The 22,818-nt window shown below is 48.1% G+C and overlaps 1 protein-coding gene across 1 annotated transcript; it reads left to right on the forward strand.

Moving 5' to 3' along the window:
- The first annotated feature begins 13,163 nt into the window (after nucleotides 1–13,163).
- Nucleotides 13,164–14,205, forward strand: LOC116894493 (calcineurin B homologous protein 3-like). The gene has a single exon (XM_032896202.1). The coding sequence runs from the start codon at nucleotides 13,199–13,201 to the stop codon at nucleotides 13,895–13,897; it is 699 nt and encodes a 232-aa protein (XP_032752093.1). The 5' UTR covers nucleotides 13,164–13,198; the 3' UTR covers nucleotides 13,898–14,205.
- Nucleotides 14,206–22,818: the final 8,613 nt, after the last annotated feature.

Here is a 22,818-nt window from a genome sequence, read left to right on the forward strand (position 1 = left end):
GATGTAAATGAAGACACACAGACAAACTCAGAGGGGAAGAGAGGCACCCTAATAGACAGGATGCGCCCACAGATGGTGTTGATAAACCCTTATTAGATGAACGGAGAGCCGCCTGCTTCCACAATACCTATAATTAAAACCGATGGAGATTTGATAGCGAGAAGGCAGTTTGAGAAAATTCCTGAATTAGTGATTGAGGCAAGGGCGGGGGTGGGGAATGATTTGATCCACACCATTTCTGTCAGTTCTGACGCCTTTGTCTCTTCCAGGGCCATTGGAGACAGAGTTAGAGGGGAGCTGGGCATGGCAGCCCAGCCCATTATCCCAGTACTGGGTGGAGGCAAGAGAGTCAGAATTTAAGGTCCTGCTGGCAACAAAGGGGGTTCGAAGCCAGCCTGTGCTACAGGAGACCGTCTCAAAACAAAAACAAAAAGCATAGGGCTGAACACGTGGACAAATCAATAAATCATCTGCTGTGAAAGTGTGAACTCTATCTACCTACCTATCTAATGTGGATGGGTGTTTCCCTGACTGTGTGCATGCAGTGTCTGCAGAGAGCAGAGAAGACATCAGGAGGTTCCCTGGAACTGTAGCCACAGACATTAGTCAGTCACCATGTGTGGTGCTGGGAATCGAACCCTCGTCCTCTGGAAGAGCAGCAGTGCTCTTAACCACCGAGCCATCTCTTCAGGCCTGACCTTGTATTTTTTTAAAGTTTATTTTTATTTATGTGTGATCAGAAGACATATGTGTGCAGGGCCAAAAGAGGGCGCTAGATCCCCTGGAGCTGGAGTTAACAGTTGTTGGAGCTGGGAATCGAACTCGAGCTTTCTGTAAGAGCAGTAATGAGCGCTTAACTGAGTCATCTCCGTGGCCCTACAAAAGCCTTGTAATTTCAGTTTCTTTCCCAGCCCCTTTGGAGGGAAGACGAGTCTTCTATTGGCCTCAGTCTAATTTTCAGGCTAAGAATTTCCTTTTCCCTGCCCCGTCTTCCACCTCCCATTGAGCTGTGTCTTTGAAATACAGTCACGGGCGATAGCACCCTTATCTGCCAATCTCCACGGCAGGGTAGGATCCTGATGTCGACAATCCACAATGAGCAGGCACAATTGGCCCGATGGGAGAGAGAAAACTCCTTCTTCCTCCTCCTCCTCCCCTCCTCCTCCCCCTCCTCCTCCCCCCTCCCCTCCCCCCTCCTCCCCCCTCCCCTCCCTCCCCTCCTCCTCCCTCCTCCTCCTCCTCCTCCTCCTCCTCCTCCTCCTCCTCCTCTTCTTCTTCTTCTTCTTCTTCTTCTTCTTCTTCTTCTTCTTCTTCTTCTTCTTGAAGTCTCAGGAAAACTCCGTGTATGGCAGATTCCTTGGAACAGCCTTCCACTGCCACCTTCTAGATTAAACACTTCCCACCGCCTACCCTTTGTTTTAAAAGAGCTGAGGCTGATTCTAATTTAAGGCAATAGTATTGAAAAATATTCCCCTTTTGTGTCAAAAAATGAAGCAACACAAAAGCAGTTTGTTTCTTTGTTCATTTTTTTTCTTTTCTTTTTTTTTTAAGAACCAGGAAACTATGTATCCCCAGGGAGATCTGGAACTTCATGTGCGAACCAGGCTGGCCTGGAACTTACAGAGATCCACCAGCCTCTGCTTCCAGAATGGTAGCATTATGGGTGTGCACAACCATGTCGAGTCAACAGCTTTTATTACATTTATTTACTGTGTGTGTGTGTGTGTGTGTGTGTGTACATAATGTATGTGTAGTATGTGTTAGTGTATGGTATGTGTGTGTGCATGTGTGGGCACATTTGTGTACATGATCTCAGGGGAGGTGTGCACACACATATGTTCATATATGAGGAGATCAACATGTCTAGGCTGCTTGGCCAGGCAGTCTCAGGCATCCTCCTGTCTCCAGCTTTCTAGCACTGGGATGTGCACAGTATACTCAGCACCCTTTTTACAGAGGTTCTGAAGATTTAGCTCAGGTCTTCATGCTGGTGTGGTAAGCACTTTATGGATGGGCTCTCTCCTCAGCCCTGTTTCGGGGTGTTCCCATGCAGTTGAAGCTGGCCGCCAACTCCCGATGTAGCCAAGGATGACTTTGAACTCCTGCCTTCACCTCCCAAGTGCTAGGATTACAGGCTTGAAGCACCAGGCCCACAGCAGGTGCACGTTTTCCTGAGGGAGACACGGAGCCCTTATGGGCAGTCCTGTGACCCGGGCTCTCTGCTCACCTATCATCGGGCTTCTGCCCCTCCCATAAGGCCTCACTTCCCAGAACCTGCTTGGCATCCATGTTGATCATCCTGCTTCTCTGGTCCCTGCCAGGTAGGGTGGATGGAGTCTGGGCCCTCTAAGGGTGGAATCTAGCTTGGAAGTGCAGGTTTTGCACTTACTGTGGAAGGCAGCAGAATTGAAGGATGGAAGTTTAGAGCGGGGGAGGGAGAAAGGGAGAGGCAGGAGAGGGGGAGGGGGAGATCCTGTGTTGTGTGATCTTATGCATGTGTGATCTTGTGTGTGTGCAAGATATTGTGTGTGATTTTGTGTGTGTATTGATATTGCATGTGATATTGCATGTGTGTGAGATCTTGCATGTGTATGTATGTGATCTTATGTATGTGTGTATATGGTATTGTGTATGTGGGTATGTGATCATGCGTATGATATTGTGTACTGATCTTGTGCATGTATATGTGATGTTATGTGTGTGAAATCTCATGTGTGTATGTGATCATGTGTGTGTGATCTTGTGTGCATGAAAGATATTGTGTATGACCTTGTGTGTGTGTGATATTGTATGTGTGTATGTGATCTTGTGTGTGTTATGTGATAGTGTGTGTGTGTGTGTGTGTGTGTGTGTGTTATTTTGTGAGTGTTCTTGACTGATAGCCTCAGGTACTTGTGAAGATGTTGAGGTGTCACATGTGGAGTTCCCCATTATGTGAGGCAATGATTACGGGCCGCAGTGATTCCAAAGTGTGCTGTTGGGATTCCTAGGGAGTTCACCACCCTCCCTGTAGCCCTCTGGAGAGGTGAGAGCCCCACCCACACTCCTAGCATTAAATGAAACGTTTAGGAGCCTGCCGGTCAAAACCAAAATAAACCTAATGGCCAAGGCTCACGTCACGAGACAGAAAGGACAACAAATTGCAGTGAATCCGACCCCTGGAGCCCAGATGGAAGGAGAACCAACTCCCAGACTGTCCTCTGACCTGACCTCAACACAGCACTGCCACGACATCCTGCTGCATAAGTATGTATATTAGTAAACACAAGAAGCATTAAAGCTGTGTGGAAGCCAGGCAATGGTGGTACACAGTTTTAATCCTAGGACTTAGGAGGTAAAGGTAGGTAGATCTTTGTGAGTTTGAATCCAGACTGGTCTACAGAGTGAGTTCCAGGACAGCCAGGGCTACACAGAGAAACTCTGTCTCAAAAAAAAATCATAGAAGAAGAAGAAGAAGAAGAAGAAGAAGAAGAAGAAGAAGAAGAAGAAGAAGAAGAAGAAGAAGAAGAGGAAGAGGAAGAGGAAGAAGAGGAGGAGGAGGAGGAAGAGGAGGAGGAGAAGGAGGAGGAGAAGGAGGAAGGAGAAGGAGGAGAAGGAGGAGGCGGAAGGAGAAGGAGGAGAAGGAGGAGGAGGAAGGAGAAGGAGGAGGAGGAGGAGGAGGAGGAGGAGGAGGAGGAGAAGAAGAAGAAGAAGAAGAAGAAGAAGAAGAAGAAGAAGAAGAAGAAGAAGAAGAAGAAGAAGAAGAAGAAGAAGAAGAAGAAGAAGAAGAAAGAAGAAGAAGAAAGAAGAAGAGCAACTGAGGAAGACACCCAGTGTTGACTCTGATTCCAAATCCACCCACAACTGGTCAATGTGCAGAGAATGAAACTGTAGGGTGCTCAGCCCTACCCGGGACATCTGAATCGCATCGCCTCCTCCAACAGTTCACGGGTCTCCGCAGAAGAGGACAGAAGAACATAAGAGCCGGAGAGAGCGGGCATCACCAAGGAAACCGCGTTTTCCTGACGCAGTGGGGCATGTACGAACTCACAGTGGTGCGACAGCAAGCTCAAGGCAGACAAAAATCTCAGCACGGAAAGGGAGAGATGGGCACAGAGCCTCAGCCCCCGCAGAGGAGCTGTTAGCGTTTGATAGCTTCTGGGAGAGCGAGAGTGGGTTTTCTTTAATGACGTAATCCCCGGGAAGGCGACCACGCTCCATACACATTTTCAAATGTCTGTTCTCCCGACTAATATTCTCAGATTTAATTTCTGTAAGCTGTTTACCCGATATCGTAATATCTACCATCTGTTTCCAGCTTTGCAGTTTGTTCACGAGCCAGAAACCTCCCCCCCACCCCTAATACACACGCGCGCGCGCACACACACACACACATACACTCGCGCGCGCGCGCGCGCACACACACACACACACACACACACACAGTGTTGATGCATAGACGTAGGCACATCTTGGAAATCTAGCAATGGTTTTGGTCAGAGGACAATTTTGCCCATCCATCCTCGTCTCCCACTCTGTCTCACAGTCTTTCCTCCGATGCTCGTTGTTGGGTGTGCCAGGTGAGGTGGCCATAGGTTGTTGGGTGTGCCAGGTGAGGTGGCCAGAGGTCCTGTTGGTCTCCAGCTCCCATCTCACCACTGGAGTTCTGCAACTACTGATGGATGTGTGCTTCATGCCTAACTTTCTATGGGTCCTGTGGTTTTGAACTCCAGTCTCCATGTTTGCATAGCAAGCACTACCCATTGAACCATCTTGCTAGAGACACAGTGTTAACTCTGGAGTCCCAGGCTTCCTTCAGGCTTACCTCTGCTTCACCATTCCCAGAACTGGGCTTACACACATCATGACACCTAACAAACAATGATCTCCATTTATTTTTTTGTTTAAATCATTAATTTAATCATTAATCATTATATATATATATATATATGCTCACACTTGCATGACGACTGTGGAAGCCAGAGGATATATTTTTTAAAAGATATTATTTATGTTATGAGTACACTGTAGGTGTCTTCGGACGCACCAGAAGAGGGCATTACAGATGGTTGTGAGCCACCATGTGGTTGCTGGGAATTGAACTCAGGACCTCTGGAAGAGTAGTCAGTGTTCTTAACTGCTGAGCCATCTCTCTAGCCCCAGAGAATATCTTGAGGGAATTGATCCTTTCTGCCATGTGGGTTTTGGGGATGGAAGTCAGGTCATTAGATTTGGCAGCAAGCTCCTTCACCCACTGAGTCATTTTGTCACCCCCACCCAAGCAATTTTTTAAAAATTTACTTTGGTCTCACAATTTAGCCCTGAGTGGTCTCGAACTCACAGAGATCCACCTGCCTCTGCCTCCTGAGCGCTACGATTAAAGGTGCACGCCACAACGATAGGCTCCAAGCAATGGTTTTTAAATGACCCATTAACCAAAAAGTCTTTGTGACCCGTATATAACTGCACAATATTTAGTATTCCTTATTTCAAATGACGCCATTAAGTCAGCGTGTGGTAACTGTAATGAGTTTTCAAAAATTAGCCCCAAGTCACGTGTCATTTCACCGGTCAATCTCTGTTCCCATGTGTCATCTGCCGGGAGATTAGTTTTCGAGGACTCGGCTTGATGTCTCATCGGAAACCAAGTTATGTATATTGTACGCCAATATTTTCTTTTGTTATTTTCACACACTCGGCTTGGCGCATCAATATTTCCTCCTCGGAGCAGATTTTAATTTTTTAAAATTTAGTGCAGTGGTGTACATATGTTCACACTGTTGTACAAACCAACAGTGTTTGGAAGCCTCCGTCTTGCAAAGGGGGGACTCCAGGCCCATTAGGCAAATTCTGCTTCTTTCGCCCTCGCTCCCCCAAGGCCCTGGTGCTTTGGTCACAGACTGGATTCTTTATAAAGCACAGAGGTTACGTTAGCTGGTGATTTTGGAGCCTGGGGAAATCTAAGAACAGGGCTTGGTGGGATCCCTCTCCCTCTCAATGTGTCTTAACATGGTGAATGAAGCATGTGGTGAGACAAGTAAGATGGCTCTCTCCTTTTATTTTTACTTTTATTTGTGTATGTTATGCACATATACATGTTGGCATGTATGTGGGTGCAAGCACACACATGTGTGCATACATGCAGAAGCCAGAGGTGGACACTGTCTCAGTCACTGTTCTCCATCTTATTCTCATTAGTGTGTGCATGTGTGATGCATGTGGGCACATCTGTGCCACTGCGCATGTGTGAAAGTCAGGAGCAGCATCCATGCTACTGCGCATGTGTGAGTCAGTTGCGGCATCCATGCCACTGCGCATGTGTGGGCCAGTTACTGTTCGCTATCTCTTTCTCCCTCTCTACGGAGTCTGGTATTGAACCCAGCTCACCAGTCTTGTCTGTCAAGTGTGTTTACTGACTGAGTCATCTCCCTGTTCCTCATCTTACAACTTTGAGATGGGCTCTCTCACTGTTCCTTCTTCCGGGATCCTCCTGTCTCCACGTTCCCAAGGCTGAATTACAGGATCTCACTCGATACCACATCCCACTATGGTGTCGGGCTACTGTGTCCAGCTTTTTATGAAGGTGTCTGGGAGTTGATCTTTGGTCTTCACGCTTGCACAGCAAGCCCTTAACCTGATGAGCCATCTACACACACACACACACACACACACACACACACACACACACACACACACACTGTCACATATATTACATATATTGTATGTGTGTATAAATATATGTTTTTGTATATATGTTTGTACGTTTATATGTCTATATGTCTATACATATATATGTATATAATACAAGTATTTGCCTGAAAGAATTATGTTCACCACATGTGCATATGTGGGGCCTCAGGGGCCAGAAGACAGCGTTGGGTCCTCTGGAACCAGAGTTACAAAGGGTTGTGAGCCATCCTGTGGGTGCTGGGAACAGAACCTGGGTTTTCTGCAAGAGTAGTAAGTGCTCTAAACTACTGAGCCATCTCTCTAGACCCTGTTTTTTGTTTGTTTGTTTTTGTTTTTGTTTATTTTCTTGAGATCTTCTATAGCCCAGGCTGGCTTCAAATCTGCTATGTGGCTGAGGTTGACCTTGAACCATACCTGCCTTATGCAGGGTTGAGGGTCGAACCCAGGGTGTGATGCATGCCAGCCCAGCACTCACCAATTCAGCTACATCCCCAGCCCTGTTTTTCTTTAGAAAATCACTGATACCATCACGGGGACCCATCCTGGTGACCTCATCTCAACCTCATTATTCTCAAACACTCCACTGTCAATATCAGTTGATAGGGACCTGAAGAAGAAGCTTCCGACACCTGAGATCTGGGAGAAGACCGGAAACAGGAAGCACTTGTCAGGCGGCATTCTACTTAATTCTTGTGGCCAGGATTCCACTGCAAGCCTCACGGGAGGCGGAATTGTGAGACTCACACACTTTGTGTTTTGATACAAGATCTCAGAACCCATGACCCTCTTGCCTCCCGAGGATTACCATCAGACCTGGCTTTCTCCTTTTTAGAGACTGAATAATATTCCATTGTATGGGCATACCACATTTTCTTTGCCCATCCATCCATCCATCCATCCATCCATCCATCCATCCATCCATCCATCCAAGGACACGTGAACTGTTTCTATATGCCAGTTCTAGCAAGGAAAGCTGTCATGGATGAACATGGGTACATATATGTCTACTGGGGGCCCCCTCGGAATTCTCTTGAATATACAACAAAATGTCTTTGTTTGTAGTGTTGTACATTATTACAAGTGCAAACTTTACCTTCTCCTCTTTGGACAATGTGGGGTCAGTGGCATTTGTTTGCTATAGGCTGGATGTGTATTTGCCCAAGTGAGGCTTGCTTAAGGCGTGGCACTGCTGAAATGATATAAATCCCAAGAGGCAGGGCAGGTGGAAACAACTTACGTCGTGGGGATTCCACCCTGGTGAATGGACTCACACTGTTGCTCAGGGTGAGTCAGGTCCTGTGTTACTGGTTTATTTCTCATGAGAGTATGACAGTATTATGGAAGGTTATCCCACATGCTTCTGCTTCTCCATCGTCCTGTGACACAGATGGGATTGCTGGGGGCAGGGATTATAGGACATTTTGTACAACTAAACCTTTCTTCTATGTAAGGTGCTCAGCCTCAAGTGTTTTGTTACAGCCACACATAGAGATACCATCTACGCTGTGGCAGGGCAGGCAGTCCTGGGAAGTAGACTCTGAGGTAGTTGATGAATGGGCAAGGCCCTGGAACCAACACCTTCAGGAGGGAAGAGTAGAAACTGCACTGAATAAGGGTAAAGTCAAAGTGTGACTTAGTTTTAACACAAGGTTCGGTGTATCTCAAGGGACTCTCCCGTGAGACCTGTAGACCCTCATTTGATGGAACTACATCCGAGGGCTCTGACATCCTCAACTAAGAGAGTCTTTCTTTCTGAAAAGTGTGCATGCCTGTGTGTGCACAGAACCCAGGGGTTACCTGCTGGTGTCTTTCCTTTTCAGGCACCGTACACCCTGATTCGTTTGATTGCTGAGAGAGGATTTCACTATGTGGACCGGGCTGGCCTAGAACTCGCTCTGTAGACTGGCCCTGCCTCTGCCACCTCGCTTGGCTCACGTACCTTGTTTTCTAATGCAGACGGACTCTCTCAGGCTGGTGAGATCATCAGGTAAAACCGTCACCAAGCCTGATGACCTGACTCCCTTCCCCAGACGTGACAGGATGGAAGGAAAGAACTGGCTCCCTCCTGACTGCCTGCACAACAAATAAATGTAAAAGAATAAAATAAAACAAATGTGAAACCAACAAAAACAACCCCCCCCCCAAAGACAGACTCTCCCTGAATCTGGAGCCCTTGGTCCGGCTGACTGGTTAGTGAGTCCGGGAGCGAGCCTGCCCCTCCCCTGTGAAGGGCTTATAAGTGTTCACCACCATCATCCTCTTTACCATAATAAATAAATGTACTTAAGGGTTAACAATCTGACTTAAGCTGTCTCCCCAGTCCTCAGATCTTTTTCCTTCTTTTTCTTTCTTTTCCTTTCTTCCTTCCTTTTCTCTTTTTTCTTTCTTCCTTCCTTCCTTCCTTTCTTTCTTTCTTTCTTTCTTTCTTTCTTTCTTTCTTTCTTTCTTTCTTTCTTTCTTTCTTTCTTTCTTTCTTTCTTTCTTTCTTTTGAGAAAGAATCTCATCTTGTAGTCCAGGCTGGCCTGAAATTTGCCCAGGTTGACTTCTGTCTCATGAACACCTAAGCCCCAGACTTCCAAATGCTGGGATGACAGACTTGTATCACTGACTTAGATCACCTGGAAAGATCTTGGTGTCAAATCACAGCATCCACCCCCATCCTCTACTCAATCTTTACCTTTTGGGCTTTTTTTTTTTTGGAGCTGGGGACCGAACCCAGGGCCTTGTGCTCGCTAGGCAAGCGCTCTACTGCTGAGCTAAATCCCCAACCCCGCTTTTTTTTTTTTTTTTTGAATGGAGCTGGAGAGATGGTTCAGCGGCTAACTGTACTGGCTACTTTTCCAGAGTGGGTTTCCATTCCCAGCATCCACATGACAGCTCACAGCCATGCGTCCTTACAGTCCAGGGAATCCGACTCCCTCTTCTGGCTTCTGTGGGTACTGCATGCACATGGTGTACAAACAAAACACACAAAACAACAATACGCCTGGTGTGGTGGTGTATGCTTTTAACGCCAGCACTTGGGTGGTATCAGGTAGAGCTCAGTGAGTTTGAGGCCAGCCTTGGTCTACATAGTGAGTATCAGGCCAGCATGGCTACAATAAAACAAACAAATCTATTCTGAGTGTAACCTGTGTTCATACCCCCGACCACACACACACACACACACACACACACACACACACACACACACACACACACGCACATGCACCTCCCAGACTAAAGATAAATGCAAAGAAATGAGACAGCTCTGGAGACTGTCACTTGCTGCTGCAACAACTTCTCATATTCTCACCCTGTTAACTTTTCATCTTTTTTATGGATGGAGTTGAGGAGGTGGGGTTTGGAACAGGATCTCATATGGTCCAGGCTAGCCCCAGTCTCCCTATATAGTTGAGGCTGGTCTTGAACTCTTGACCCCTACTGTCTCTGCCTCCAGAGTGTTGAGATCACTGGGCCGTGCCACACCTGACTTGGCAACATCTTGACAGGTGTGAAGTAGAGTTGGTATTTATCTCAGAATTTTAACAACTTAAATATCCAGGTAACGGGTCACGGGGTTATAGTAAGAGTTTATTTTCATGCTGTGGAAACATCCGCAGCCATCACAACACTGCTGACTGGCCCACATACTGTACCCTGCACTTTCCACCCACTCACACGTTTTGTCATTCTTAAAGAATTTGCACGTTCATTAACGTGCGGTGATTTGCGCCAAGCAAAAAGGCTTTAAATTTCCGGTCTGGTGTAGGGAACAATTACCCAGCGTGCTGGGTGTGGTGGTGCCATGTCTCCAACCCCAGTTCTCAGGAGGTGGAGGTAGGAGGATCAGGAGTCCTCTGAGTTACGTGAAACCCAGTCTCACAGCAAAGCCAGTGGGGCTGGGGATGCAGCTCAGGGGTTGAGAGCACTGGCTGCTCTCCCAGAGGTCCCAGTTCTGTTCTCAGCAACCCCATGGCGACTCACAACTGTCTGTAACTCCAGTTCAGTGGATCTAATGCCTTCTCCTGGCCTCTGTGGGTACCAGGCAGGCATGTGCATAGACATACATGCAGGCTGAACACACAAATATGAAAATAAGTAGCTAGTTTTTTTTTCTTTTCTTTTTTTTCGGAGCTGGGGACCGAACCCAGGGCCTTGCCCTTGCTAGGCAAGCACTCTACCACTGAGCTAAATCCCCAACCCCAAGTAGCTAACTTTTTAAAGGACACACATAAACATAAAAATAAATTAGTAGCTAGTTTTACAAACCCGTATAAAATACCAAGGCTAGAGAGGTGGATCCATGCTTAGAACGTGGGCTGCTCACTCTTCTAGAGGACCTGATTTGGTTCCCAGCACCCCCATCACCATCACCCGTGACGCCAGCTTCAGTGGAGCCTAAACCTTCTTCAGGCCTCTTTGGAAACTGTACATGTGACACACACAGATATAAACCCATATGTAAAAGGAAGGAATACAAGAGATAGGCACGGCTGTGGCACACCTTTAATCCCAGGACTGGGGAGGCAGAAGCAGGTGGATCTCTGTGGGTTGGAGGCCAGCCTGGTCTACAGGACAGATAGGGCTACACACAGAGAAACCCTGTCTCAAAAAGAATCTTAAAGCAAAAGAAATATCAAACATAGTTTATGTCAGACACCACTAAGGATTTGGGGAAGGACCCCCGGGACTGTTGGGAAAGCATTTCTTGTGAAGAAGTCGGGGTGTTTTCGGACAGTGTAGGAAAGAGGCCTTTAGTCGCCAAAAGCTGACTCCTTTTGAAGTGGAAGCAGAAAGCCAGCTTCCTCTGTGTTGAACACAAGGCACTTTATCGCCACCTACTGGAAGGTGGCCACAATAAATTATAAGTCAGGCATCCGGATTAGCCAGTTTAGTGAAGGAATCACACACAGACCATTTATTTTATTTTATTTTATTTTTTTGGAGCTGGGGACCGAATCCTGGGCCTTGCACTTGCTAGGCAAGCGCTCTACCACTGAGCTAAATCCCCAACCCTTATTTTATTTTTTAATAACAGTATCTCGGGGTTGGGGATTTAGCTCAGTGGTAGAGCGCTTGCCTAGGAAGCGCAAGGCCCTGGGGTCGGTCCCCAGCTCCGAAAAAAAGAAAGAAAGAAACAAACAAACAAAAAAAAAAAAACCCCAGTATCTCATGTATCCCAAATTGGTCTTGAAAACACTAGGTAGCCAAGAATGGCTTTGCACTCATAATTCTTTCTACCCTGGATTACAGGCATGCACCACCATGCAGTTTCTGGGGTGCTGGGGTCCTACGTCATGCCCAGAAGGCAGAGCTCCAAATGGGCGTCATGTACAGGCACTGTAGTTTAGGTCCTAGTGTGAGAGACTGCCGATGGGCTGTGATATGGAGGGAAGTATAAGCAGAATAAACTCCTCCTTTCCCGTGTAGTAGTATGTAATGGTGAAGCCGTTTGTCTGGCTTCAAGCGAAATGCATAGTGAATGTGTACCTGTGTCTGCCTTTGAGTGAAACGTCCCAGCAAAGCCTTCACTGTGTTCGGGTTAGTGAGTAGAGGCTGGGAAATTATTTTGAGACAGTTTGAACCTTGAAGAGTTGTCTCCCGGGAAAAGCTGCCCTTGGTACCCCATGAGAGCTTGCAGCTGTGCACATCTCGGTTCTAAGATGCTCCCGGCAAACCTGGAGTCCATGCCTTTGACTGTGGCTAGCCGTGGTGAAAAGGGACTGAGATTTGCCTGGGTTATCTGCTCTCAAGGGTGGCAAGGGCAAGACAACATTGGTAGCTGAAACCTTCCCAGCCCCAATTAACCTTGTAGGGTGTTTGAATGGAGTAAGTGGAGAGAGCTCGCTGGGGGGGGTCAGTCTTTCCCAAGAAGGCTGAACCTGTCTGCTCCTTTAGGAGATAAAGGCTTGGCATCTTGGTGAGCTTTTCTCTCCTCTTCCAGCCTTCTCTTCCCTTCACTCCCCCCCCCTCCTCCTCCTCCCTCCCCCCCCCCTTCTTCCTTCCTTCCCTTGAATGACTTGGAACTCAGCTGTGCAGACCAGGTTGTCCTCAAACTCACAGAGGTTCTCCTGCCCCCTCCCTCCCAAGTGCTGGATCACTGGCCATTTTAGCATCTTTTATAAGACAAAGACACACATTTTTGTGCTTTCCCAGGGTGGGCCTAGGAAAACCAAAGTGTGCTCTCTCCTCTCTTTATATATATATATATATATATATATATATATATATATATATAACGTATAAAATATATAATAAATATATGATACATAACATTATGTCACATGTAATTCATAATATATAATATGTAATCTATAATCCATAATGTGCACTGTGTAATATACAACACATACATAATATATATGATAATCTACTTCATTTCACTGAATTTTGGGAGGAAAAAGTCTTTAGGGATTGTGACGGGCCTGCCCTTACAGAGGTTGTTTTGATGACCTAACAAATCAGAATGGCAGCAGGGTGAGACCGTCCAGGGAGCCCAGGCCCTTTCACTGAGCGCCTGAGGTCGTCTGGAGCTCACTGGGCACCATGGGTGTCTCACATTCGTCCAGGGAGGAGTGGGAGCGCGAAAGCAGGACCGACTTATGGTGGGCGCACATCCAGGAGGCGTTCATGAAGAAGTGCGACTTCAGCTGGGACCAGATCAAGCAGTTGCACCAGAGGTTCCGGCTGCTGAGCGGGGACCAGCCCACCCTCCGACCCGAGAACTTCGACAACGTCCTGGACCTGGAGTTCAACCCGATCCGCTCCAGGATCGTCCGTGCCTTCTTCGACAACCGGAACCTGGGCAAAGGGACCAGCGGGCTGGCGGAGGAGATCACCTTCCAGGACTTCCTAACCATCATCTCCTACTTCCGGCCGCTGGAGCCCCGGCCTAATAAAGAGGAGGCAGAGCAGTACCGCAAAGAGAAGATGCAGTTCCTCTTCAACATGTATGACCAGGACGGCGATGGGATCATCACCCTGCAGGAGTACCGCCGGGTTGTGGAGGACCTGCTGTCGGCGAACCCGCAGACGGAGACAGCCACTGTGCGCTCCGTCGCCAACTCCATCGCGCGGGTCGCCTTGATGGAGGCGTCCAGGGCATCCGACCAGCCTCTGAATGGGGACGAGCCATACGAGGGCATCACCTTCGAGGACTTCTTCAAGACCTGGCAGAGCCTCGAATTGGAAGTCAAGATGCAAGTCAGCTTCCTGAACCTACAAGCCATGGCCTTCTGCCAGTGACCCGCTGGCTGCGGCACCCCCAATGGAGAAGCTGCCCCTTGCACCCGGCTGACTCCAGCAGCAGCTACAGGGTACGTGGGACTTGATGGCCTTTACCTCTGAGAATAAAGATGATCAAAAGAGAAGAACGGGGCGTGACGGTGCTTGCCTTGAATCCCAGCAGTCGGGAGGCAGAGGCAGGCCGATCTCTGTGAGTTGGAGCCAGCCTGGTCTACTGAGTGAGTTCCTGGCAGGCCAGGGCTAACATAGTGAGACTCGATGTCAAAAATTAAAATGAATAAACTATAAAAGAACAAATGGCCAGTAAACACGAAAAAAAAATCGTAAGAATCCTTAGCCATCAGAGAGGGGTTCTATCTCATGCTAGGCGCGATGGTTATCAATGAGACAAATGCTGGATAGGATACAGGGGCGTGAGGGAAGGAAACATAAGCACATGATGACTGGTAGGGATGTAAATTTGTTCGGCCTCTGTGGAAGTCAATATAGAAGTTTCTTCAAAGCCTAAAACTAGAACCGTCCAATGGCCTGGCTATACCACTTCCGGGTGCATACCCAGAGAACCACGTAGTACCAAACATCTGCACAGACTGTGGCTTTACTCAGTATAGCCACCTTACAGAAGGAGCCCAGACGTCCCTCGGCAGACTAATGCATGACTAAAATGTGGTATATACGGGGACGATTTTACCCATCCGCGCAAACAAAATGTGGCAGCGACGTGACTGGAGATGGTCATAATCAAGCAAAACAAGCCAGAGACACAAATACTCCTCATTTGTAATCATAGGGCATGGGAGCTTGGCAGGTAAGACTGGAGAAGGAATAGGAAGGAAAGAGGGTGGGGTCACTGTGGTCAAAGTACAGGGCGCACATGTATGAAACTGTCTCTCCGAAACTCATCGCTGTGTGCAGTGGACATACCCCAGTAAAGAGAGTACCAGGGCCTGCTGGGAGCGTGTGCTTAGGCATAATGTCCTCTCGATTGGTGAAAGAGCAAATTTAGGCAGTTAAAGACTCTTTACAAGTAAAAGTTTGTCAACCCTAGCTGTACCAGCTACTCTCATCGTTGCTTGGACAAACTACTTAACAGGGGCACGGTTAGAGAGGAAGGGCTTGTGTGACTCATAGCTTGAAGGCACAGTCCGTGATAAAGCCGGCCGTGACTTTAAGTTAGAGTTAAGCTATTTTTTTCCTAGTGGTGTCACTGTGGCATGCATTTGAGTGTCAGGTCATAGCCTAAGATGGCCTTGATAGCCGAGGGTCACCTTGTTCTCCCATTCTTACTTCCGAAGAGCTAGAGTTACAGGCCTGTGCCGCCGACACATCAGCTGTGGATGAGCAAGAATCCACAAGGCCCCGCCCCCAGATGAAGAGGCACGGGCAGTCATTGGCTGTTGAGGAAGAGACCCAGTTTTCTCGTGGGATGAGGTCTCCTTCTCTCCCTGCCCCCATAGGTTACCCAATCCCAAACGGTCAGCCGTAGACTCATAAATGATCAACACTGATGAGCTCAGTTGTATTTGTATGCACATATATAACAATAATAAAGGAGACATCTTGGATTTGAGAGCGAAGGGGTGGGGGATGGGAGGAACTGGACCAGTCTTGTTCAAGCAACAAAGCAGTTAAGTCAAGGGTGCGGCTTTCCTGGTGTGTCTGAAAGACACTCCTGAAGCAGGTGTCCTTGTCTTCCGACTCTTACAATCTTTCTGCCCTCTTTTCTGTGATGTTCCCAGAGCCTTACGTGCGCGTCATTTGGAGATGAACAGCCATGGTCTTGCATACCTTGCATTTTGACCAGCCGTGGATCTCTGTGACTGTCTGCCGCAGCTTCTCAGATGAGAGGCGGGAGCTACATTTAGCAGGAGGCCAGGCTGATATGCAAACTCCATCCTGTTCAGTTTTTGAGACAGGGTCTCTTTATGTAGCGTTAGTTTGCCTGGAACTCAACACGTAGACCAGGCTGGCCTCAAACTCAACAGAGACGTACCTGCCTCTGCCTCTTAAGTATTGGGATTAAAGGTGTACACCACAACCCCTTTCAAATTAATGTGAGCGCTTGCTGGTCTGTGCAGACCCTGTTAGCACAGCAAATCCTGAGCCAGCTTTAAAAGTCTCATGGAATAATTTTCTCTTTGTCATTGTAGTCGGGAAAACATTAGAATTTTGAAGTCTGCCAAATACCCACTGGAGTTCTAAATTACCCCTAATGAGAGGCTGCTGCTTTCATGAATATGCATGCGGGAAGATAATGATGAATTTGCATACAAGAGCTTGAGTTCCCTAAGGGGCCATAGTTGTTTCCTTCCTGCAGATATGTTTATTTAAATGTTGGGGATAAAGTCTCAAGTATCCTAGGCTGGCCTCGAACTCTCTGTGTAGCAGAGGATGACCTGCTTCCTGGCTCAACCTCCTGAGTTCTGGGAGCACAGGCTTGCACTCACTGGGAGCACAGGCTTGCACTCACTGGGAGCACAGGCTTGCACTCACTGGGAGCACAGGCATGCACTCACTGGGAGCACAGGGCACTTGCACTCACTGGGAGCACAGGCATGCACTCACTGGGAGCACAGGCATGCACTCACTGGGAGCACAGGCTTGCACTCACTGGGAGCACAGGCTTGCACTCACTGGGATCACAGGCTTGCAGGCATGCACTCACTGGGAGCACAGGCTTGCACTCAGGATCACAGGCTTGCACTCACTGGGAGCACAGGCGTGCACTCACTGGGAGCACAGGCTTGCACTCACTGGGAGCACAGGCGTGCACTCACTGGGAGCACAGGCTTGCACTCACAGGCTTGAGGCATGTGTTCAGAACCAAACTCAGAGCTTTCTGCATGCAGGGCAAGCCCTTTACCAGCTCAGCCTCACCCCCAGTCCCCCGATCTTTGCTTCAAATCAGAGCACACACAGGATTGCTTCTGTTCGTGGGAGGGATGAGTATCCACCAAGTAAAAAGATCTGGAGAGCATTGTTTCGCCAACACCGTCAGAGTCCTCCAGGCAGTACCAGAGTCGCCAGTGTGTGCTGTGGACTGACTTATAGATGGAAGCAGAGATACCTCATTGTGTGGAGAAACACTGGTTCCCTATGAAAAAGCCACACTGGGCTTTGGGGAATCAGTGAACTAGAAGAAACTGGGGCTTTGTGGGGAAAGGGTTTGTCTGCAAGGATGAGAACAAAGTTTGGATTCCCAGAGCCCACATAAAGCCAGATATGATTCTGCACACCTATAATCACAGTGCTCCCTGGATCACAGTGCTCCCTAGATCATAGTGCTTCTCAGATCATAGTGCTCCCTGGATCACAGTGCTCCCTAGATCATAGTGCTCCCTAGATCATAGTGCTTCTCAGATCATAGTGCTTCCTGGATCATAGTGCTTCTCAGATCATAGTGCTTCCAGGACCAGCTGGGAGGCAGAGACAGAAGAATTCCTTGAAGCTCCAGGGCCTGCTAGCTTTGGCATAGTGTTAAGTCTGAATTCCTCTACCCCGCTCGGTTCAGCTCGGGAGGGCGCGACACCCAAGAATGACAGGAGACCGGGAGTGACCGATGCAAAGGCGACAAGCTGTATTTCGGGCAGAGCTCTGGACCAATACGTACCTCACGCAGGAGGCAGAGGGATTGGCCCCGAACCAAAAAAGTACAGAGTATATATAGGGTTTTTGAGAAGGAGCGAAGAATGGCGGGGCGATACATGATTGGTCCCCGCGCTTATTCAAACTTAAGCAGGTCTTGAGCGGCAGAAGAGATATCTGGGGTCCCACAGATGTTCTTTGTGGCTTTTCTCAGAGCTCTGGATGCAGGGCGGAGGAGCTCATTTTCTTGGAACTCACCCCTTCCTGGAGGACAGCTATCTAATCTCATGGCTCCAGAGTTCCTGAACAAACCTCCCAGTACTTGAGTCCTGTCAGAATTAAGTTGTACAGGCTGACAGAATTAATTTGTACAGGCTGAAAGCCAGGTTTAGGCCTTGAGTGGGTGGACGGTAGGGACGAGTTTTTGAACAATATTTTTTTTTCTTTTTTTTTTTTTCTTTCGGAGCCGGGGACCGAACCCAGGGCCTTGTGCTTGCTAGGCAAGCGCTCTACCACTGAGCTAAATCCCCAACCCCTGAACAATATTTCAATAGCAGAGGCTAACAGCAAAGAGAACCTGGGCCTACATGCATGCTATGACATTCATACACACACACACACACACACACACACACACACACACACACACACACCACACCACACATGGGTGCCACAGCATTATGTTCCTGTTCTCACAGGCTTGAAGATACACGTACACCACACCACACCACACCACATACAAAGACTGAAAAAAAGACAAACTACATGTTGGAAAAAAAAAACTTAGAAAATCTAGGTTAACCCAGGGATCAGCCGCAGTAGATGACGGACAGGCTGCTTTTGCAAACAATGCTGACTTTTCAGGTGGGCCCACGGATAACCCGTAAGTAACAAAACCCAGACAGAACTAGACGTGAGTCTCCTGGGCCCAAGTCTTGCTCTGCTCTGATGTTGGCGTGCTAATCGTTCCTGGAGTGTTCGTAGAACACCGATAACTCACCTTTCAAGGGCGAAGACACTGAGATAGTCTGATGTCTTTTTGACATTTTTTTCATGGACATTGTCATCGACAGATTACTGTTGCCTGCTTTTATAGTCTCCCAGTTGAGGCCTCTGGAATACTGTCCAGCAGGCTCCGGTCACCTCCTTAAACCCACCAGGAACACTGAGTCTTCTAGGCAGCTCTCCCTATGATGAGGTTACCGCTAGGAAACCGTCATCTCTTGGGAACCAAATCACTTCAAACAACAAGGATCCGAGAGCCTTGCAGAACCTGAACAGAAGTAACGCCCAGGCAAGCCACAGTTTGACCCAGAGCACTTAACTATGTGAACCTCTTGGCCCTTGTTCCAACTTTTTTTTTTTCATGTAGTATGTAGCCCTGGGTAGCCTGTAACTAAGTGGACCAGGCTAGCCTCGATCTAACTGGCTGTGACTCTGATGTTCTGAGATTAAAGGCGTGTGGCACCTCACCTGGCCTGTTCCAGTCCATATCCCCGATGGCTGAGCTGAGGACATTCAATCCTCCTTTGCATTCCTGACACTGCTGTCTTGAACAAATTTGTTTTTAGCTTTTCACCATTTGTGTGTGTGTGTGTGTGTGTGTGTGTGTGTGTGTGTGTGTGTGTGTGTCTGATTTCGGAAGTGTGTGGCCAGACTTGATTTCTTGGGACACCAAGCCGGGTTTTCTATGGTTTGGGGCTCTCATATCGCTGTTTCCTCTTAAGTGGGTTTCTCTTGTGGAGGGAGCCAGGGGGCTTATGAAACTCAGAAGACAGGAAACTTGAAAGATGCCCAAAGCTCACAAATCACAGGCTTTCGGGACGATATCTCTGTGTCCTTGCCTGGGGCACATTTGTCAAGGCCAGGCTGGGGTTGGGGCCAGGGCCTCGGCCTGAAGGTTTCAGTTCATGGACACCTACCTGGCTTTTTCTCCTGAAGAAACTGGAGTTATCCATCCCAAGGCTGTGTGCACAGACTGTGGCACACTTGATATATCTTGGATGAAACTCCAGATCAGAACATTAAGATCATAGAATCTATGTGGGTGCGATGATGCTCCCCTTAATCCCATCCCTTGGAAATCAGAGGCAGGAGGATCAGAAGTTCAAACAAAAACACATCCTTGGCTACACAGTAGGACTACCAGACTCTGCATTTCAAAAGAAAAAAAAAAAAAAGAAGAAGAAGAAGCAAAGCCATCAACATTGACGGTTTCTCCCCCAACCCTCCTTATTGAAACAAGGTCTTAATCTGTAGCCAAGGCTAGTCTGGAACTCATTATGTAGATCAGGCTAGCCACAAATTCACAGTCCTTTACCTCTGCCTCCCTCTAGTTAGAATTTCACGCACACGCACACCCACACACGCACACACACACACACACACACACACACACACACACACACACACACGCGTGCGCCTCAGCTTTTATCTGGAAGGGAATTAAGAGAGAGTTTATTCTGGAGCCAAATATGAGTGACCATGGTCCAGGGACATATGCTCAGCTTATGGTAGTCACCGAGATCCAGAATAACAGTTCCATCATGTTATTAGAGTCACAGAATAAAGAGAACCATAATCGGGACACTTCAAATGGCAGAAACATGAGGGGTGGGGGTAGGAGGTGTCAGTAAGCCAGGGACACTTCTGCTGCAGGCCTCAGATCCTATCAAATGACATTAGGTTGTCAACCTTCAGGTTGGCAGAGCTAGCGTCTGTTATGTTCCTAAGGCATTCACCAAACAGTTGCAAAGAAGCCCCACACAGATGCAAACACCAGCGAGTGGTTATTTAGGGGGCTAAGCTGCCTGCGAGAACTGGGCTCTGGGCCTGCCAGTGCCTCCTGCAAACATCCCGATTCCCCACTCCTGACTCACTGACGGTTTCATTAGCCGTAGTGTTTAACTCAGCTCACACAGGCCCATACCGGTGAGTGCAGATCCGGGTTTGTGGACCAGAGCCTCGCTGTCGACATTGAGTTTGGTAATTCTCCTAACCAAGCTCCTACTTCATCAGTACTGACTCCCAGTATCACTCCGTCTCCTGTCTCTTTTTACTGTTACCTCTCCCCTTTTCCGATTTGGAGTCAAGATAGGAGACGAAAGGTGTATTTTCAGAAAGAACAGTTTTGAACTAAATCCAAAGGGGAAAAAAAGAAAATGAAGCCCTTGACCGTGAGACATCCACTTTCAGAAGTAGCGGGACGAGCGAAGGCCAATCCAGAAGAGTACAGGAATGAATACGTTTACCTCACAGTAAATCCTTGACTGGGAGACGTCCTCTGTGTATATAAGGAGCGTGGGAAGGCTGTGGCTGTGGCACAAAACGTGTACCACGTGGGAACTCATAGGCCAAACACGCTTTGAAAGTAAGGACCATGGGAAGAACTCTTATGACTTACTGCTTGGCAGTGATTTCACACTGGTGAAGAAGCGTGAACATGGAGTGTGGAGAGGCCTTTGGTTGCTTCTGATTAGCAGAAAACTCATATTGATTTGAGAAAACCTTAGGAGTGTAAGGACCTTGGGGAGGCCTATTGTGGGGCCTCAAACCTTGCCAAATAAGCATGGAATTCATCCGGGTGAGACCCTCGTCAGTATAAAGAATGTGGGAGAGGCTTCCATTACAGCACTCGACTTTCACAGCATTGGGAAAACCATACCAGCGAGAGACCTTCTGATTTCGAGACTGGGTGGAACGGCTTTCTGTTGGCGTCATCAACCCACTTGCCATCCTGAAGTTCACAGCGGCAAAAAAACAAAAACAAAAACAAAACAACAACAACAACAACAACAAAAAACCTTAATATAAATGGATTTGAGGAATGTGGGAAGGTCTTTAATTGTGGATCAAATTTGTTCGATATGGAAAAAAAAACCCATATTGGCAAGAAACATTATGAGTGTAAGGAACGGGAAAAGGCCTCTAGTTATGGTTCGAGACTTGTTAGACCACAGAAAATCCACACTAGTGAAAAACTATGAATGCCAAGACTGGGTGGGGCTTGGGTAGCGATCTTTGCCTTAAATGACGCCAGTTACTTTGTATGGGTGAGAAACCCTATACATGTAAGGACCGCGGGAAGACCTTTGATTATAGATCAAGTCTCGTTCCCTGTGGAAGAACTCACGCTGGTGAGAAACCACACCAGTGTAAGGAACTCAGGAAAGGCTTCAGTCTTACTGGTCATCTCGCTCACCAAGGGAAACACCACACCCATGAGAAAGCTCTTGCCTGTGAAGAACACAGAAAGGCCTTTAGATGAGGTTCGAGCCTTGTGAGACATGAGAGAGTCCACACAGGTGAGAAGCTCTCTGAATGCGAAGACCGAAGGCTTTGGGTAGTGACTGTCAACTTAGCCTTTGCTCACCAGAGATGTCCTACTGCTGGGGAACACCATCAATGCGTGGGGGGTGGGGAGACCTTTGCCTGAGCCTCACGCTCCTCCGATCCACTTGAGAGAACTAATGGCTGGCTATAAAGACCCAGGCAAGGCTTTTCGCAGACATCTGACTCGGATGAGAACATTGGCGCTGGTGAAACCCGCAGCTAGATAGACAGGAGCCAGCTAGGAAGCTATTGAAGATGCACCGCTCCCCCTCCTTTCCACCCGTTTCCCTGGCAACAGTACAAATAGAAGCATCAAATCGGCTCCTGACGACTTAAATTGTCCTGTAGAAATTATAGGTATCCGGATTTGGTTGAGGTCATTAAAGAAAACCTACTTCCCCCTGTAGCTGTGCGTAGAGACAGGATATTGCAAACTCCGCAGTGTGTGTGCCTGCCTGCCTGCCCGGTGATTGCTCTTTGTTGAGTTAATACTTTTTCCTTCCTGGAGACCCCTCCCCTCAGTGCAACTCGCAGAGCGCGCTAGCACCGCCCTGCTGCTTCTCTAACTCGGATGTTATTTCTCCGCCGGCGAATTGAGCCAAGGTGGGAGTTTATAAAGGCAGGTTTATTGGGAAGCGGCTCCGGACCGTTTCCCTGTCCCTAGAAATGAGGGCCTGGAAGGGAGACAGTGGGGAGGGAGGAGGGAAACAGACAAAGAGTGCGGGCACCTGGGGAGAGAGAAAAGGCAGAGAGAGGGAGAGGAGGGGAGGGAGACGCCAAAAATGTCTGATTATATGGGGTAGAGCTTCTAGGGGAGAAGCCCAGCCTCTGGGCTGTAAAGTCCAGGGTAGAGGGCGGATATGCCGAGTTGGGACTGAGGGATGCTGGGAGAACCTGGAAGCCAGGTCCGCTTTAATGTGTAACAGGTGCGCCTCAGCTCCTTGTCCCGGGTCTAAATCCCAACATTTCTTTTTTTCCTTCTTTACAACTTTTTCTTCCGAATT

Source organism: Rattus rattus, chromosome 2 (genome assembly GCF_011064425.1).
Source record: "Rattus rattus isolate New Zealand chromosome 2, Rrattus_CSIRO_v1, whole genome shotgun sequence".
Classification (NCBI taxonomy): Eukaryota; Metazoa; Chordata; class Mammalia; order Rodentia; family Muridae; genus Rattus; species Rattus rattus.

Excerpts from the sequence above, each read along its gene's own strand:
- LOC116894493 (XM_032896202.1), top strand. The coding sequence starts at position 13,199 with ATGGGTGTCTCACATTCGTCCAGGGAGGAGTGGGAGCGCGAAAGCAGG.